At 33.2% G+C, this 13,939-nt stretch overlaps 2 protein-coding genes across 4 annotated transcripts; both read left to right on the top strand.

Moving 5' to 3' along the window:
• The first annotated feature begins 7,239 nt into the window (after nt 1-7,239).
• LOC109219368 (protein root UVB sensitive 3-like) lies at nt 7,240-9,276 on the top strand. 3 transcript variants are annotated; one of them, XM_019383812.1, is made up of 5 exons: nt 7,240-7,260; nt 7,687-7,846; nt 7,921-7,983; nt 8,064-8,120; nt 8,627-9,276. In XM_019383812.1, the coding sequence occupies exons 2-5, from the start codon at nt 7,802-7,804 to the stop codon at nt 8,747-8,749; spliced, it is 288 nt and encodes a 95-aa protein (XP_019239357.1). In that variant the 5' UTR covers nt 7,240-7,260; nt 7,687-7,801; the 3' UTR covers nt 8,750-9,276. The 3 variants fall into 3 exon arrangements, with proteins under 3 accessions (XP_019239357.1, XP_019239356.1, XP_019239355.1); XM_019383811.1 differs by having other exon boundaries at nt 7,246-7,386; XM_019383810.1 differs by lacking the exon at nt 7,240-7,260 and having other exon boundaries at nt 7,579-7,846.
• Nucleotides 9,277-9,346: 70 nt separating this feature from the next.
• Nucleotides 9,347-11,458, top strand: LOC109219364. The gene is made up of 7 exons (XM_019383807.1): nt 9,347-9,448; nt 9,737-9,776; nt 9,870-10,013; nt 10,108-10,227; nt 10,307-10,522; nt 11,091-11,267; nt 11,420-11,458. Exons 1-7 carry the CDS (start codon nt 9,351-9,353, stop codon nt 11,456-11,458), a joined length of 834 nt encoding a protein of 277 aa, XP_019239352.1. The 5' UTR covers nt 9,347-9,350.
• The last annotated feature ends 2,481 nt before the right edge of the window (nt 11,459-13,939 follow it).

Raw genomic sequence — 13,939 nt, 5'->3', positions numbered from 1 at the left:
AAATCAACCGTGGGTACCGCAACATAACGGGTGTACCAGCCTCGATCTTTATCATCTTCAAGGCTTACCAAAACTCTTTTACTTCTTGCGGTTAGGGTAAAAACACCGTTGCGAAACAGCTTGGGGTGGTAAAGATGAATCAGATGAGAGAAGGTAAAATCGACATCAGCCTTTACCGATACATACCTTAAACAAGCTACTGCTCTCCATACGAGAGGGCCAATTTGAGCCAAACAAATTTTGAAAAAACGACAAAAATCGAGTATGACTGAGTCGATAGCAGGAATAAATCCCAAAGTAAAGGGATAAGTATAAACAGAGGAAAAACCGATCCTATAAGAAGATATTCTCTGGTTTGGGTTAGGAATAGCTATATGAAGGTCATCTCTCTAACGACAATCTTTTCGAACAGTGGAAATTAAGGGTTCAGTAATTAAAGAAGGATAAGTGTCAGCTCTCTCTAATTTAATTACTTGGTCACGAAGGGATTCTTTATCATGTTCGAAAGATAAATCAGTTGGCACTATTTCTTCGACCAAAGGTTCTTGCATCGACTCAAAAGATTCTTTGCCTTTAGAGGAAGATCTATTAATGAAAGAACCTCTAGAAGTAATACCAGAGCTAGAAGAAGGAGTGATGGAACCAGAGGTACCACCACGAATGGATCCAAGGCCACGAAGCCTACCCCCTCTACCCCTTCTATGTCTCACAGGGGCATTGGGAAAACTGTCAAGAATTGGGACTCTTCTAGGGTTGGGATTTGAAGATGACATGGTAGAAAGGCGTGAACATAGGAAGAAGTGAATAGAAGTAAATAGTGAAATATTAGGTAAAAATTTGTGGAAGGAGGATTAAGTTTATATAAAAGCAACCGTCAAAGATTAAGAAGTGTAATGATGGAAAGCCTATAATAAAGGCAACTATCACTTCGTGAATAGTGGAGTTGAAGAAGCCTTGAAAAAAGGCTGCAGAATTACAGAGCTAATGAGAAGGAGACACGTGTGCAATGCATTAAATAGAAAAGACAACTGAAGCGTTAATACTGTCATAGCATTAATTATGGCAAAAATTCCCTTTTTAATGAAGATCCACTTCCCAAATATTTAATTGATAAATAAATGGAAAGTGGAGGGACTATCTGTATTGGGAAAAAAATGAATTTAAATATTGAAGATGACATGTCATGACACGTGGACCGGTCAAATAGTCAAAGCATGGCAAACAGTTAGAAGACACGAGCAACAATAGATGCGAGAGAGAAGATACTTAAAGGTACGAGCTACTATCCAGATGAAACGAGACTCGTACCTGTTCGAGCCATTTAAAGCTCGAAGATCAGAAGGAATTGAAGATATGAATCTGATAGCGTAAAAGAGTCCAAATTCAACATTAAGTGCCAAATACGTTAGAGAATTTGTATTTAATAAGAATGATTGAATAACGTTTCTTTTAATGTCATTTACTGCTCGTAGTTGCCTCATTAAGACAAAGGTATTACACTTTCTCTTAGAATTGACTATAAAAGGAGAAAGTCACAACATCTGCAGGGGACACAAAGAAATATCATTCGGATTATACTGAAATATACTCTTATTCATTGCTTTATTGTTGTTTACAAAATCTCTTATTTCTTGATTATCAGTAACCCGATTTCTCTATTAAATTTTAGTTTTAACTAAATATTCAGTTTTTTGGTTAAACACATTGGTTCCGTTACCGGGAATCTGATAATCTATTCTCTTTAAGTTACATTTTATCTGTTATTATCATCATGTCGAACAACAACAACAACAATAACAGTGAGAATACCTTGGGAAACCATGAACATCAAGTCCATCAAAATCAAGGTGATTTACAAAACATTAACGTGGGTATAAGACCTAGTACAGAAGGCCTATATCAATTATTAAACTTAATACTGGTCACACACCCTTTCTTAGTTTTGTTACGTTAGGCCGTCTATAAAAATAAAAGATATGGGCAGAGCAAAATCAATTTTTCTTCCTTTGTGAAAATGGACAAATTCACATTTCAATTTCCCTTGATCTTCTGTTTCCTCTTGTTTTCTCCTCTGTATTCAAATGCTGCCCCAATTTCCAAATCCAACAACAACAATAATAATAATAATGCCACGGCACTGCTTAACAAAGCTTGCTCACGGGCCAGCGATAAACCTTTTTGCATGAACTACCTCAAGAGCAATCCAAAGGTTATGGCAGCTACAACATCAAAAGGAACTAAACTCAGTCCACAAGCTATTGAGGCTTATAACCATTGCAAAAACCATTGGAATGAGTTGGCTAGTGGACTGGAAAGAAGTGTCAAGAATATAAGATATCAACAAGGCTATGCTTATGATACAACAGATTACGAGCTTAAGGTAAATCTTGACAAAGCAGCCAATTGTGGTAGAGTGTTAGAGTCGGCGCGCATTCATGATCCTGTATTTGCAGAAGCTAACAAAAAGGTGTCACTGGCCGTAATGGGTGCAGACGCTATTTTGGTTGATGTAAAGCCTCCCCAAAAGCTGGACTAGTGCTAAATTTGTGTTCTTTATAGGAACACAAAGAGAAGAATAAATAATTACGAAATAAGTCAGAGGCACTTGACCTGTGAATTATTATATTAATATTTTAAAGAGAATGAGATTCTCTCGTGAGGTGGGATATTCAACCTAATAGTATTAAATTTAGACTAAAGTAATCATAATATTGTTTCTTGATATCTCAATAGGTCAAATTTAAAATCAAGTATCTTCTTTCGATTAGATCAAAAGAACTACTTTCAGTAATGTATATTATTCAGATTTTAAGACACACTACAAAAAATTTGTCAAATTGTGACGGTTTATTTATGGGAGTCATAAAAAACTCCCACTATACATTTATTTTGTGGCGTTTGAGCCAACCCCCACAAAATAGTTCTTATTGCGGCGGTTTAAATGTGGGAGTTATAAAAGACCCCTACTATATATTTAATTTGTGGCGTTTGTTCCAACCTCCTCAATTTTTTTCTTATTATGGCAGTTTTTTGCGAAGGTTTTTGATAACCTCCACAAATATATCAATTTCAGCTGTTTGAGAAATTGTTGCAATTCGATACAAATTAATGATTTGACTCATGCAAATTTTTTGTTATTTTTTCCATCTTATTTCTTTAAAATTTAATCAAATTACGTATTTTAGTTAAAACAACTGCGAATTAATGCAATTTACATCAATATCTATACCTTCTAGTTTGTAATCTTTTTCTCCTCCCTTTTTTCAACTGCAAAAAGAAGATATGAGGTTTTTCATGATCTCGCTATGTCTCACTCGCTAGTTTTTCATTTATTGTCAATGTATATTTCTATAATTCGTCTCTTTATCTTTAGCAAAAAATAAATAGACATCTATTTCATTTCTTCCTCATAGGTTTTTTATTAGATTATACGAAATGTCTACCCATAAATACTGAACATAATTTCTAACCATGTGAGTATCGTGAACCTTTAGGTGCAAAAAAAGAATGTGACTGGCGTTGGACCACGACATTGGGTAACAAAAGAATAATGCAAAATGAGCCATCACAAAAGTTAACAAAAGCAAGGAATGAACGGTGATTCAAGCTAGTCTCACCGTCACAAGTGATACTTGTCTCCAAAAAAGAAGACAAATATATAGAGAATTGAATACATCAGGTACTCACTGAGTCTCACTGAACAAAATGAAGGGTCAACGACGCCTATTATAAATGAAAAAATATGCTTTAGGTTAACCATAAATAATATTTGCATTCATAGGTAACGACGACACATCAGATGAACGACAGCAGGAGAGACATCCAAGTAGTTTAATTATCTACATAAATATTTAATTTTTTTATTTTGCTTGATATAATTTAAATTTTAAAGGGGTATAGATAATTGCAATACTTAGCATGCGAATTTTCTTTATTTTCATCATAGCAGGCGTTCTACATTCAAATAGTATTTTCAAAGGCGGGTGTGTGAGGCGAGCCATTTTACTACGGGACGATGTGTAAGCCCCATATATCTTTAATATTTTTTAATAAAAAATTACGCATAAATAGAAAGTCTATTAAAGTTTAAGAAATTTAAAAAGAAAATAAAGAACTCATACAAACATATCTAGTATGCTTTTACAAATATAAATAATACGATAGTGATAAAGTTGATGTGAGATACAACTATAATGTCTTAATTTTCAAACAATTAGAAAATTATAATTTCTTTAAAAATATATGAAGATATATTTTACCTGCCTAAAAGTAATTAATCAAGAAAGTTCATTAACACTATAATTTAAAAGATTACTCCTTCATGTATATACAAAATACTTTTAAAGAGCAAAATAATAAAAGCCTAATAGTTTAAGACATGAAGACCAATAACAATAAGATACAAATTTTGATTACTAATTTAGAAGAAATAGTCTAATGATATTCACACTCACAATGTTCTCAATTAGTAAATTTGACTCATGCAAATTTTTAGTTATTTTTTTCAACTTATTTCTTTAAAATTTAATCAAATTACATATTTTAGTTAAAACAACTACGAATTAATGCAATTTACATCAATATCTATACCTTCTAGTTTGTAATCTTTTTCTCCTCACTTTCTTCAACTACAAAAAGAAGATATGAGGTCTTTCATGATCTCTCTATGTCTTGCTCGCTTGTTTTTCATTTATTGTCTTTGTACATTTCTATAATTCGTCTCTTTATCTTTAGCAAAAAATAAATAGACATCTATTTCATTTATTCCTCATAGGTTTTTTATTAGATTATACGAAATGTCTATCCATAAATACTAAACATAATATCTAACCACACGAGTATGGTGAACCTTAAGGTGCAAAAAAAGAATGTGACTGGCGTTGGACCATGACATTGGGTAACAAAAGAATAATGCAAAATGAGTCATCACAAAAGTTGAGGTGTGGCTCAACAAAAGTAATCCTGTTACTTTTAGGATATACTTCTTAAAAATTCCTATTACTAATTTAATTTGAAAACGTATGATAATGTCCTATTATTAATTTAATTTGATAATGGTATTATATTGTCCAAATTTATTTAGAAAAAGGAGAGCATATATTATTATAAAAGCATAAATACAATATTGATATACCAAAATAGCCCTATATTATTACATGGAAGAACTCATATGAATAGTACATAACTGCAATAACCTATTTTTTGGACTATAATACCTTATATGCTAATTTTTAATATTTAAGATTTTAAAATTAATAAAATTTTGTCTATTAGATTATTATTAAAAAATGTAGGACGGTTTAATAAAATTAATTTCATAAGAATCCTCTGTATTGGCAATACATTACCACTCCATAATGTCCAATACCAAGAAAAATATAAAAGTAATATTAAATGGACTGCATAAAGAGTTGAAATTGGAAAAAAAAATACACCCGCGATAATATATTTTTATATTATATTTGAACTATTTTTCTACTCAAATAAATTTTTTTTTATCAATTTTCGTATATATATTGAAAAATACCCAATTGTAAACAACAACTAAGAAAATTTAAGAATATAAATGTGTGAGAAAGAGGAAAAAATGGTTCGTAGGAGTCAATACCACTTATGATTCTACAAACATAAAGATATAAAAGTGAAATATCATATCAATATTTTACTCTTTGAAAATAAAATTTATGGTGGATAAAATTATAATTAAGATCAAATATTCAAAGCAAGAGATGAACTAATATTAAGATTTGAATGAACATACAGTAAATTATTTTTTATGTTAACATCAAATAATAAATTTTCTTAATTAATTATTTAGCAAGATAATCCAATTCAATTATTTTTTAAATTTATCATATGAGTAAAATTCTTATTCAAATAAAAAAATAAATCTTAAGGTACATAATTTTATTCCATAAAAAGAGCGTTAGAACACAAAGTAAAAATGTTAGTATATTAATAGACTAAGTTAAAATTGATCTTCCATTGTGTATAGGTTAGATTTGAAGAAAAATATGCCCGTCATGCTACTGAAAAACTTAGATACGCCGAATAGCTTATGTAATAGCACACATATAATATATAAAAGTTTTGACAATAACGTCATACATGCAAAAATTATGATACTGGTTAATGTGCTTCTAAGTATATTCTTATCCCTAAATTCAACTTTCGTCTTCCGAAACTAAGGATATCCTTTTAAATTTGTGTGAAAATAATTTTTAGTATGTTTTTATTTTGCAAATATAATAAATAAAGCACAGGACAAACATCGTAAATATTGGACTATATTTATCGCAGTATATTTTCTTGCACGAACAATTGTATGTTTCACTTTCGAGAGAAATATCAAGATGGACAACAAGAGTTCTGGTAAAGGCAGAGTTGTGACGACCCAAAGGGTCATCACTTGTGTCCTTACTTATTCTGTGTCTCCGAGGCCTTGAAAACCTCATTTAGGGTTGCCTCGACTTGCGTGCGCAGTCCGGACGCGTAGCCGGAAAGCTTAAATATGAATTCTGTGAGAAAAATGATGAATTTTGATATTAATATGATTAATATTGACTTCGGTCAACATTTTAGGTAAACGGACCCGGACCCGTGATTTGACGGTCCCAGAGGGTCCGTAGAAAAATATGGGACTTGGGCGTATGCCCGGAATCGAATTCCGAGGTCCCAAGCCCGAGAAATAAATTTTTGTGTGAAATTATTTTCTGGAATTAATTAAGGAAAATGAAAAAGAAATTTGATCAGAAGACTATGGTATCGGCCTCGGATTTTGGTTCCGACGCCCGGTATAAGTCTTATATGTGGAGTTTTCTTAACTTCTAAAACATCATGTGTTGCAAGTAGTATTGACGGAAATTTAAGGCAAGCAGAGTTACCATATTATGGGAAGTTAGAAGATATCCTTGAGATTAATTATTATGGTCGATTCAAGGTTGTTCTTTTCAAATGTAGATGGGCTGATACTGCTCGAGATAGAGGGTATAAAAAGGATCGTTGGAACTTAAATTGTGTTAATTTTGATAGATTGATTCATACCGGTGAACGTGAAGAACATGAGCCTTACATCGAAGCATCTCAAGCACAAATGGTGTACTATGTGGATGATGTTGTCAATAAAGGGTGGAGTGTTGCTATGCATCTAAAGCCAAGAGATCTATATGATATGGGAGAAGAAGTAGTGGAAGATGAAGTATATGAGAATGAACCATACCAAGAGCAAGAACTCGAATAGTTTTTTGGTGACGGTGATGAGTATGTACAACTAGCTACGGACCATATAATTGATGATGTAGTAGAGACAATTGTTGCTACTAACTTAGCAGCAGATACATACATGTGTGAATAGAAAATTTATTTAATATGTTGCTTTATCTGAAGGTAATAGTATTGCATACCTAAGTAGTATTTATATTATTTTATTTGATGTATAAGTATGTTTAGAAATGGTATTCATATTTGGTATGAAGGCATATTTAAAAATGATATTCATATTTGATTCACCTCTTTTTAATCTATGGTATTCGTATTTGTTTGCCACAAGAGGATCTCTTGAAAAAAAATGAAAGTATTGGAAGAACTGAGAAAGAGTAAAGACGACAAAAAAGAGTAGTTGGAAGAACAAACTAGGCTGAGGTTTGACTGTAGTTCATACTGGAATATGTGATTTGCATGGTGCAGGGTGCCTTTGTGCTTTATCGCCTGTTTGAGAAGAATGATTTGAAGCAGGATGAGCATATTGAGCGTTAAATTTTGATGATGCTGAACTGAATGCTACAGTTGCTGATTTGGATTGATGCAGGGGCTTTCTACCTATGTGCGGATGATGCTCTCAACACAAGTAAGTGAACATCAATATTACTGTGAGTTACTTATGATATCAAAAGGTTAATTTACCTGCTCAAACAAATATAGGCTCTTCTAAGTGCTATAGGTGTTGGTGAGAAATCCCCTACTGTTTTTGGGGCAACGTTTCAGGTGAGTTCACATCTTTTTTTTTTCCATTGTAATTTATGTTTTAAACTGGTGTGATGACAATGGTTTTAAAAATATTTCAGTGGTTCTTGCGAGATTTAACTGGTATGGTTGGAGGCGTTTTGTTCACATGTTGCCAGGTTTCTTTCATCTTTTCTGGCTTAATTTTCTGGTATCGTATTGATCCTATTGTGTCAAACAATGCATGCCTTGATTCTTTATAAAGGCCGAAGCTACAGAAGCACCTCAGTCCTTCTAGGATAAATGATTTCCCATCAGACTTACATTGATGCCAATTTCTGTTTCCACTTGAAACTATATGCAAATGCTCCTTTTCATAAAGAAAAGGAAATGATGATCTCTTTCCTATAATAAAGTTACCATGGCAGCATATATGGATCCATTCTTGAAGAAGCATTATTAGAGGATGAATTAGTTCCCTGTGAAATGAACAAGCAGAGTCCAGAGTTCAAGGTTTCAGAAATTTTAATATTTCTTGCTTTGTTGTAAACTAAACTTTGTGGGAACTAACCTGCAGAGTTAATATTTCTTATCAGTTTCATTTATCCTAGTCATCATGAACGAACTTTTCACCTCCACGTGTGTTTCCAATTACCGATGACTATAAAATCGTTTTCCTTGTCAGATAAGTAGATTGATTTTATTGACAAGAAGGAACAATCCCGTGTGCAAGAGTTCCATTCTGCAAACTCGGTCCAATCATCTTTATAGGTTGGGGAGTCCCTATGAGCGACACACCAAAGAATAAGCATGATAACCTACAGCAGCACAACACATACTTTCCTCTCCTTCAAGAATTCTTCTATTTCTTTCCCTCCATGTAGTTCACAAATTGCCTGTGGACTCTCTTACCACCCCCTCTTGACTTTCAGCTTCCAAATAATGCTATAACATACCTGGGGTAACGCATCAGATGGAAAATAGATTAAGCATCAAAGTCTACAGGTTAGTCACAACTTTGTGGTGATTGACAGATGGTCCATGTCCGTTCTCCATCTCTTACACATATATTTGTTGGTCTTCAATGTTGCAGCAGAAGATTGTAAAATCTTATGGAGTTAAGCTTCTTAACTAATCTACCTGCTAAATACTTTCAAAGTGTAATTTACTTATTTTCTCCAATGTTATAATGTCCATTATCTTCTTCTTGACTGCTTAGTTGTTTGTCCTTCTGACTAGAATATTATGAAATTTCAATTGCAGTAGCTTTCTGGTCTGTTATTAATTCACCCATTTTAGATGTTGGGTAAATTTTGGAAAAGAGTTTTAAGCAGTCTGACATAATTTTAACCTTTTTGGCTGACCTTGAAGCTTTTTCTTTTAATAGAAGATTGATTTNTCTTGCTATAATGATTTGGATGGCTTTAGGAATGCTTCTTGCACACATCACAATTGGCCACTCATTTGCAATTTGGATATCCTTTTTGTCTCTTACTATGTTCCATATGTATGGTTGGTTATATCACTGTACTTCAGTACCTATTTAACAGGAACCTATTCAGAAAGTTCACTATTTAAAATTCATTATGATTATGGTCAAGGCTATTTGTTCTGTTATTGTTCTAAGCATCATCTTATTACTCTATAATTCTTGAACTCTAAGGTCTGCTATTAACAAAATTATCCTACTTTGTTTTGCCATTTATGCAGACTTTTTTTTTCTTTTTCTAACCTTGATCATGCTTGTATGCTGTGTACGAGATTTACTTTCATTTCCTTGTCTAAACTTTGATAGGTATTATGGAGTCCTGATGGCCTATAGCAGCCTTTTGGATGTAAGGAGAGATCATACTAGTAGTAGTTCAAATTTTGTTTTTCATAATTAAAGATTATGTACTTTAGTTAATTATCTATCACTGTATTCTCAGTTTCTAACAGAGCAGAAGCCTAGATTTGTGGACACTCTAGTCAGAACTCGGGTGCTACCACTGTATGAAACATCAATTCCTCAACCATATTTGATTGCCTTTGCAAACTGGGTCCTAGGAGAGCTTGCTTCATGTCTTTCTGATGTGAGATAAATTTTTTTGATGATACCTTCTTAACTATAAATCTGCTATTAGGCATCGTGTGGAGTAAGTTCCCTTTTTTTTCTTTCCACAACAGGGTATGAGTGCTGATATTTATTCTTCATTAGTGAAAGCGTTAACAATGTCAGATATAAGGGGTGTTTCTTGTTATCCTGTGCGGGTGACAGCTGCTGCTGCCATTGCTCAACTTGTAGAAGTAAGTGGCTAAAATGGCTCCTATTTTATGCACTTGAAGTATGATAGTGAAAATAATGCTTGTACTTTTGGTACTGCAGAATGAGTACATGCCACCTGAGTGGCTACCTCTTCTTCAGGTGGTTTGTCATAGGATTGGTGATGAAGAAGAAGATAGCTCCATTTACTTTCAGCTTCTAAGTACTATGGTCGAGGCTGGAAATGAAAAAATTGCACCTCATATTCCAGATATTGTTTGTCTGTTGGTTAGAGAAATCTCAAAGAAGTTACCTTTAGATCTGGAGCCATGGCCTCAGGTATCTTCTTATGTTCAAGTACAACAACTATTGCACTCTTATGTATCTGATGTATTTGTATTTTTATTCTTTAGCAAATCTTTTGATGATTGTAATTTTCTTTTTGGTAACTGGCATGAAAATGAGAACGTGTCTTGTGCAGATTTCAATATTTTATGGAGCTATGTGGTTCAATATTCATTGTTTATAGTTTAAATGGAAGTCCTATAGGTTGGATTGCTTGCTTTGAAACTTCATCTTTTCTAGTCACGTTGCATATCATGTCACATGGTCCAGAGTCATTCTTTGATAGGAATAGGACTAAACTTTATGATTCCTTCTTGTAACTGAAGTACCTTGAAACACAATCTTAAATCCTTTTTTTTATGCTGATCTGGTAATGAGTGCATAGGCGTGTCTAGATTCAACCTCGCTGTTCACCCAAATGTGAAATTAAGAAAAAACAAACCCATCCATACATATAATTTAAGGCATATTGAGATTTGAAATTCCCCAGACCCCACTTGTGGGATTACACTAGGTTTTTTGTTGTTGTTGGGATTTTAAATTACTGACTTGCATCTGATAGATGGTGGAACAGGGCTTTGCATCACTAGCAGTGATGGCTCAGTGTTGGAAAGACTCTGCATCGGAAGAAAATGAGCAGGATGGTTCAAGTCAATTGTGGCGTTCTGGTCAGGCAACCATGATGAGAGCATTTTCAGATCTCCTACAGCATGCCTGGCTAAGATCTGCTCTACAGATGGTTAGTCTTAAATAAAAACATAAGCTTGTATTCATATATAGTCCGTTCTTTACTTTTTGGTCAAAGTAACATGCTCAGTACTACTTCAGTAAAATACTTCCTTTAAAAACATCATGACTGAAGCCTATTCGTGCGTATGTGTCTATATTTAGAATGCAATCACCTCAATGCTGGATGCAGCTTATGTCTAGTGTTTATACTATATAGTTATATGATTTGTATTGTGAAATCCATACCAAGATTTAATAGATTATTAGGTGCTAACACTATGAGTTTTTTTGGTAAATGGCTTACAGTGGGATGCTGTTGAAACCAAGAAAATTCTTCACAGCAAATTTCCTGTCTAGACTAACAGCTTTCTTGATACAGTTAAAAATAGATAAATCCTCTATCTCCTCCCAAGCATGCCAATCAGCTCTGAGATCTGACCGGACCAGCATCAGCTCTGAGACCTTTAGCTTCAAAAGATCGTCAATTTCAGTAATTCCTTGCAAAATGAAACCAAGCAACGTGGAACAATCATCGACACATGATGCAGGGGGCACTGAGAAGGCAACCTCAGGTTCCTGATAATTGCAACAAATAATATGAGAAGATAACAAGAGAGTTGAGCACATCAAAAGCAAAAGAAATATTAAGATTCTTCTAATCACACTGTTATCCCAAGCGAGACATTGACCAGTTAAGTACAAGCTAAATCTAACAGGAATTCTCATTGGTGGAGGAACTGGATCAGAAAAAAAGAGGGAATCTAATTGTAAGGTATCTAAAGAAACCATAGCTGGAATTGGATCTTATTCAAAGAAAAAGATATCAAATATCCGGAGCTTCTTTTTGTGCTTGGTCGAGGATCTAGTAGGTGGCGCTCCTTTCTCGGAGAACCGTACATGAGACTTCTGCCTCATACGGCTCCATCCTGAGCTTCCATCAACATATGAACAGCTTTGGATCGTGCATGAGAAGCTAACAGGCTTATCATATATCATTCCTCATGATAAAAAATTTATTTAGTTCCATGAGGATTTGAATTTGTAATGTTTGTCACTCTGGTGATTATTTATGAATTTTGTTTTATGTTGTAAGTTATTTGATATAATTATTTCTTTAATCCTACAAATACAAAAAATTCAAATAGAAAAAGAGTTTTCAACAACAAAAACATTGTGGCAGAAATAAACTGTCACTATTTTTTTTTTTTTTTGAAACACTAATATTATATTGTAGCGGTGATAAACCCAACGTAACTTTTAAAAAAAATATTTAGATCATATTTTGGGGTTTTATAAACCCCCACATAACTTTTTTTTAAAAAAATATTTAGATCATATTTTGGGGGTTTATAAACCCCGATATAACCTTTTTAAAAAAAAATATTTAGACCATATTTTGGGGATTTATAAACCCCCACAATATTTTTTTTGAACCACTACGATCATATTGAGGGGGTTTACAAAACCCTCGCAGTATTATTTTATTGACACATTGAAATCATATTGCGGGGGTTTAAAACTGACACTAATTATCTTTCAAAACCCCCGCAAATTAAAAATTCATTTTGTGGCGTTTGTCATGGAGGTTTTAAAAATTCGCCGCAATAATGCTCGTGGCAAAGGTAACTGTGGCACTTTTAGAAACTGCCACAATTCTTTTACTGGGGGTCAAAAACCGTCACAATTTGACCAAAAAACCCCTACAAAGTAGGTGTTTTCTTGTAGTGACAAAAGAACTCCTTTAATATTTCAGCGATCATCTTATGTACATAAATATATAAGGTGGAATTTATAGAGCTAAATCTTAGATGGATAATGATGCAAAACTATTATAAAACCAAATTGAAAAGATCAATGAATCAAGATAGATTTTTTATTTTATTTCAAGCCTCGTCTTAAAATGACTTACGAATATAACAAAGACAGAGCCAGAATTTGAAGTTTACGGTTTTACGATTCTAGTTATTATAAATTATTGGGTTCTAAATTAATAATTTATACATATTCAATAAATTTTTTAAGATAACTATAGAGTTTGAACCAAAGCTACTGGATTTGGCCGAACACGTAAGGAACTGGCTCCGTCCCTGGGATATAATATAAAGTATCCCAAATGAGTTCAATGCTACTATCATAACTCATAAGTTCTTTTGTTTTCTTAGTTAGATCTTCCTACTAAACATCCACACAAAAACTATATATATAACGTGGTCTAACTTATGTTGATCTATGTAACATATTCCCTGCACAAAGGGACTAAATACGCAGATCTTAATTAATTGAAAGCTCAATATGCTAAATCAAATATCAAAGGATCAAAATCATAATTTGCCAATAATCAGTGATCAAAAGTGCATTTATCCCCTATATATATGTATCTTCTAATCGGTTGATATAAAATGTTATCTCGGTTTGGTTTAGGATCATCATTGGGGCCAAGTATATTGAAGCTCAATAATTGCTTGGATATACCATAATAGATCGGGCAGTCAAATCCTATCGGCTGTTATTTTTGAAAGTGGCTAATACTATTTTTCTTTATTTTCTTAAACTTGAGATCATATCTACTATTTATTTCAATTTTTCTTTATCTCATTAAATCTAGGTAGAGCTTGATTAATGAGAGCTTTGAACTGGTATCCTTAGCATTAGCTGAATTTGGTTTTTAATAGCTGAGTAACT

Source organism: Nicotiana attenuata, unplaced genomic scaffold (genome assembly GCF_001879085.1).
Source record: "Nicotiana attenuata strain UT unplaced genomic scaffold, NIATTr2, whole genome shotgun sequence".
Taxonomy (NCBI): Eukaryota; Viridiplantae; Streptophyta; class Magnoliopsida; order Solanales; family Solanaceae; genus Nicotiana; species Nicotiana attenuata.
Note: the sequence above shows the minus strand (reverse complement) of the source record. Positions and strands in the feature narration are given on the sequence as shown.

Coding starts and splice junctions, on each gene's coding strand:
- LOC109219368 (XM_019383812.1), top strand. CDS start 7,802: ATGCAGGGGCTTTCTACCTATGTGCGGATGATGCTCTCAACACAA. Junction 7,847..7,920: donor GGATGATGCTCTCAACACAA/GTAAGTGAACAT, acceptor AAACAAATATAG/GCTCTTCTAAGTGCTATAGG. Junction 8,121..8,626: donor TTTTGTTCACATGTTGCCAG/GTTTCTTTCATC, acceptor TTTCCTTGTCAG/ATAAGTAGATTGATTTTATT.
- LOC109219364 (XM_019383807.1), top strand. CDS start 9,351: ATGATTTGGATGGCTTTAGGAATGCTTCTTGCACACATCACAATTGGC. Junction 9,449..9,736: donor TCTCTTACTATGTTCCATAT/GTATGGTTGGTT, acceptor AAACTTTGATAG/GTATTATGGAGTCCTGATGG. Junction 11,268..11,419: donor TAAGATCTGCTCTACAGATG/GTTAGTCTTAAA, acceptor GTCTATATTTAG/AATGCAATCACCTCAATGCT.